Source organism: Cebus imitator, unplaced genomic scaffold, assembly GCF_001604975.1.
Source record: "Cebus imitator isolate Cc_AM_T3 unplaced genomic scaffold, Cebus_imitator-1.0 Scaffold129, whole genome shotgun sequence".
Taxonomy (NCBI): domain Eukaryota; kingdom Metazoa; phylum Chordata; class Mammalia; order Primates; family Cebidae; genus Cebus; species Cebus imitator.
This window is the reverse complement of record NW_016107444.1, coordinates 3,253,822-3,259,010: the sequence shown is the minus strand read 5'-3', so window position 1 is coordinate 3,259,010 and position 5,189 is coordinate 3,253,822. Positions and strand designations below refer to the sequence as shown.

General features: G+C 41.5%; 1 protein-coding gene across 1 annotated transcript in view; it reads right to left on the bottom strand.

Moving 5' to 3' along the window:
* The window catches only part of LOC108312696 (cytochrome P450 4Z1), a 54,825-nt gene extending 50,480 nt beyond the window's left edge, over window positions 1-4,345 (bottom strand). Inside the window, 2 exon segments of the mRNA XM_017540704.2 lie at window positions 2,904-3,045; window positions 4,047-4,345. Coding sequence (XP_017396193.1) covers window positions 2,904-3,045; window positions 4,047-4,223 — 319 coding nt within the window. The 5' untranslated portion in view covers window positions 4,224-4,345.
* Between the last annotated feature and the right edge of the window lie 844 nt (window positions 4,346-5,189).

Genomic DNA, 5,189 nt, shown 5'->3' with positions numbered 1-5,189 from the left:
GAGGAGTGTGACTCTGTCTCAAAAAAAAAAAAAAAAAAAAAAAAAAAAAAAGGTACAGTGAACTTGAATGGACATTTTCCTGAAGATGATATATAAATGGCCAGTAAGCACATGAAAAGACGTTCAACATAATTAATCATTAGAGAAATGCAAATAAAAATCATCATAAGATACCATTTCACATCCATTAGGATAGCTATTATTTTAAATAATACAATTTATTTTTATTTTTATTTTCCTTGACATGTAGTCCCACTCTGTCACCCAGACTGGAGTGCAATGGCGAGATCTCAACTCACTGCAATCCCCACCTCTCAGGTTCAAGTAATTCTCCTGCCTCAGTCTCCCAAGTAGTTGGGACTACAGGTGTGTGTCACCACACCTGGCTAATGTTTATACATATATTTTTTAGTAAAGATGGGGTTTTACCATGTTGGCCAGGCTGGTCTTGAACTCCTGACCTCAAGTAGTCTGCCTGCCTTGGTGTCTTAAAGTGCTGGGATTACAGACCTGAGCTACCACAGCTGGTCTGGTTTTTTTTTTTTTTTTTTTAAATAGAGATGGGATTTTGCCATGTTGCCCATGCTGGTCTTGAGGTCCTGGGCTCAAGTGATCCACCCGCCATGGCTTCCCAAAGTGTTGGGATTACAGGTGTGAGCCACTGCACCCAGCTGGGGTAGATGTTATTATTATTTTTTTAAATCCCCAGAAAATAACAAATGTTAGTGAGAATGTGAAGAAATTGAAACCCTTGTGCACTTTTGGTGGGTATGTGAAATAGTGCAGCCACTGTGGTAAATGGTATGACAGTTTTTCAAAAAATTATGTATAGAATTATCATGTGACTCAGTAATTCCACTTTTTGGTATCTACTTTCAAATAATTGAAAGGAGCCAAACAGATATTTGTACATGCACATTCATGACAGCATTATTCACAAAAGCCAGATAGAAGCTATCCAAATGTCTATTGTCAGAGGAATGAATAAACAAAATGTGGTATATACATACAATGGAAATTCAGCCTTAAAAAGAAAGGACATCTTTATACATGCTACAACATGGATGAGCCTTGAGGACATTATGCTACACGAAATAAGCCAGTTTCAAAAGGACAATATTGTATGATTTCTACTTATGGAGGTACCTAGAAAAGGGACATTTAAAAAGACAGAAAGTAGAATGGTTGTTGTCTGAGGCTGGGGGGAGGGGAAAATAGGGAGTTAGAGTTTAATGTGTGCAGAGTTTCAGCATGGGAAGATGAAAACGTTCTGCAGATGGATGGAGGTGATAGTTGCACACCAGTGTAGATGTACTTAATGCCATTAAACTGTATACTTAAAAGTGGTTTAAAATGGTAAATTTTAGGTTATGTATATTTTACCACAATAAAATGAATGTAATGAAAAGAAAAGCAATTATGGGAACATGATATCCATGAATAAAACTAGAGAAGGGTATAATGGGTGTTCAAAATTTCTCTTGTATGGTTGAAACTTTTCAAAATAAAAAGCTGGGGATAAGACTCTCTGGGTGGCTTTGGCCAGAAACAATAAGAGCAGGATTCTCAGCTCTCCTTTTTTGGCCACTGTGCTTCTGTGGTGGGGCTGAAAAAAAAGTACTGATGTGTGACAGACAAGTCACTTGACACCACACTGTATATTATTCTGCTCTTTTCTCACGTAACTGTACAGTTATCTTACTTCAAGGCATAAAATTATCCTTTTCTCTGAGGAGGTGAGAAATTTTAGGCACCAGCGGGGAATACAAACCAAAGGAAAAGAAAACAAAACAGTGAGAGAGAAAGCGAGAGTGGGAGAGAACTTGTTGGCTTCTCTGGGGAGGAGCTAAGGCTGTGAGTTGAAGACACTGGGGACTGGAGGAGATATGAACAGGAGGGATGGCTTTCCCCGTATGGCCTGCCCAAATGCCCTCACAAGCAAACAACCACACAAAAAAGAAAAACAGCCAGAAATGAAGACTCCATCCTCGAGGGAGTGAGCACACTGAAGAAGAGAATTTGTAGATAAAGAAGAGAAAATAACTCCAAAAGAGAAACAATCACTTTCCTCTTTCATCCCCTTTGGGCAAAGGTCCAAAGGTGAGGGCAGAACATAAGGGGAGCGGAGAAAAGTTTGAAACTGGATACTCAGACATTTCTTGCACCATTACCAGGAAGGAAGCTGAGGTGGTGATTCTGGCAGAGTGCCCTGTCACATGAGAGAGCCACAGGCTGCTTGAAATTTGGCAGAAGCACCAAGAAAGGTGTGGAGGCATTTTATAACTGAGTATCTAGGTAGCTGAGAGAGTGAGGCAAAGGCCAGCCTTATACACCAACAGGCAGTTGAGGAAAGCCCAGTGGGGGAATCCTATACGCATCTTGCCACAGCCAAGAAGCAGCTCTGCAATTCCATGGAATTCCCACACTAGGGACCTGATGGAGAACTGGTGTCCACTTGCCAATTCTTCCACCTGGCACTGGCCATTCCCAGAGGACAGGCATCATTAGTGGGCAAAGCATATATGGGGAACACCCACCTCTGTCCAACACTGGCATTAAGCCAATTGTAAGCAAACCACCTCTCCACCCCCAACCCATCGTATGTTCACAGTGGTGGTCAGTGGTAGTCCTGGGGGTTTGAGGTAATTAAATGTGATTGAAGGATCAGAAAACATTTGCAATGTAGGGAGATAAGGTTGCTTGGAAATGGATCTGAGAATCCCTTACAACAGCCTTCAATGGAGTCCTGAATATGATGTCAAGGAGGATGTGGGATCTTCCCTTCAACATATCGAATGATGGATTTCCCTTAAAAATGCTTCAACCTGTCCTTCCCTAGTGCTGCAGACACCTGAGACCCTCTTTGTTGCTGCTGTGTACTGTGAGCCCCTCTTGGTTTTTACCGTTTCTTTTCAGGAGAATCTTGACATAGTCTGGGACATGGACATTGAAGAACATTGTAAAGGGTCCAAGCCACAGGGGAATGGCACATGGGTATTTTTCCATCAGCTCATGATACACCTCAAACTCCTTTACTGGATAAAACTGTTAAGATAAGTCATGACTGGTTAGTAAAGGTTGTCACTCCAGGAGAACCCCTTTCCCTCAGATGTACCATGTGCTAAGTTGAGGGCCTGTGGACAACACCCCATCAGACAGGTTCACACTCTGCTGAAGGCAAGTTGTCTTCTCCATGTGTCTCCAGCATTTCCACGGAATCTTCCGGGCACAGGGCAAGTGCTCAGAACCTGTTGCTGAGTAATTGATCTTCTCACTCCAGCATCAACTTTGGAGATTTAAGTTCAAATCCCAGTCACCCCAGTGTCAACTTTGGAGATTTAAGTTCAAATCCCAATCTGACGCCTTACTCATTATCTAGGTCATCAGGGCCACGATTTCCTAATATTTTTAATAGGAAAACCAAATCTATTTCACAAAGCTGCCATGAAAATTAAGTGAAGTTATAAACATAAAATTCCTGGCACAAGGTAAATCCTTAGGAACCACTGGCTCCCTGCCTCGTCTTTGCTCTGGATATGCCCACTCATGCGTATTTGCCTGCAAAGCAGCGAAATCTCACATGCCTTTTACTCTTTTGTGGTTGCGGCTCATCTTTCTACTTTCCTTTCTAATTTGCTAAATGTTTTCCTATTTCCAGCTTCATGAGTGGCTGTAACGTTTTTGCATGTTTCCTGTTAACAATCGGCTTGCTCTATTTCTCTGTAGAACACCCAGTCCTGAAAGTAGTAAGGAACTTGGCCTTGAATCAGAAGACTAAGGTTCAAGTTTCATTTCTATCGTTTATGAGGTGGTTAGCACGGGAAAGTAGCATCTCTATTTTAGGCTTCAGTTTTCTTAGCCATAAAATAAGAATAACAATATCTTTCCTCCCCATATCATAGAATTTTGGTAAAAATCAAAATGAGATTGGTATGAAAGCATCTTGCATATTACATAATGCCCCACCAGTCTGTGCTGGTTTTTTTTTTTTTTTAATACCTCATCTTTCTGTCCCTTAACCTTCCAAACTAATTTTCTCCTCTTACCTCCTTGTGGCCATAGAACCAGTGGATGGGGGGTGCAGGAAACAGGTGCAGGGCTCTGATCAGCCATCTCCTCCTCTGGTACAACCTGATTACTTGAAACAGCAGCAGGGACATGCAGAAGAGGATTAGCAGCAAGAAGGGGTGAGCCATGAGTTCCTGAAGCCAGGAGGGCTCCATTCTTCTGGAGGTCCTGAGCTCTGGAGAGCCTGAGAGAGCTGAGCAAGGGACAATGCAGCTCTCTCATAAACACAAAGGAGATGCCTCCTGGGCAACGCTGACTTTCAAAATACCATATTAAGGGAGAGGGATATAAGCGGAAGCCTAATTAAGCCTGCAGGGTGAAAAGTACTGAGATGTTGGCCAGCAGTCCCTGATTCCAGAACTAGATTTTCAGGTAGGAGCCATGTGCACGACAGCTCATACCCATATGAAAGCTTCGCTGCACTGCTGTGCCCTTCTAGAGTCTAAAAGTTCCCATCTAATCATCCTTTTTAAGACCTCTATGCATTCTTGTAAAAAAATCTCTCTCTCTCATTCTCCATTCTTTTTTGTTTACATTTCTGATAGAATTTATCTTTTTAGAGAAGTTTCAGGTTCACAGAAAAATTAAGCAGAAAGTACAGGGAGTTCCCACATATCACCCCTCCCTTCCAGCTTCCCTGATTATCAACACCCTCCGCCAGAGTATAATATTTGTTACATTTAACGAACCTACAGTGACATAGTATTGTCACCCAAAATCTATAGCTTATATTATGGATCACTCTTGGTGTTTTACATTCTGTGGGTTTTGTCAAATGTATGACATGTATTCACTTTGACATGTATTCGACTTTGGAGATTTAAGTTCAAATCCCAATCACTTTGCTAAAAAATCATCTGTGCTCTGACTATTCATGCCTTTCTTCCTCCAACCCCTAGCAACCACTGATCTTTGTACTGTCTCCATAGTTTTTCCTTTTCTAGAATGTTATATAATTTGAATCATATAGTGTGCAGCTTTCTCACATTGGCTTCTAGAAATCTCTTTTGAGCAAGCATGAAGGGCCAGGTTGGCGGTTTTGAGAAAAGGGCATCTTAAGCTTAAAAGTTTTTTAAAAGTTGAAAGGCTGGGAAAAAGTTTTCTACTTATCTTGGGGAAAA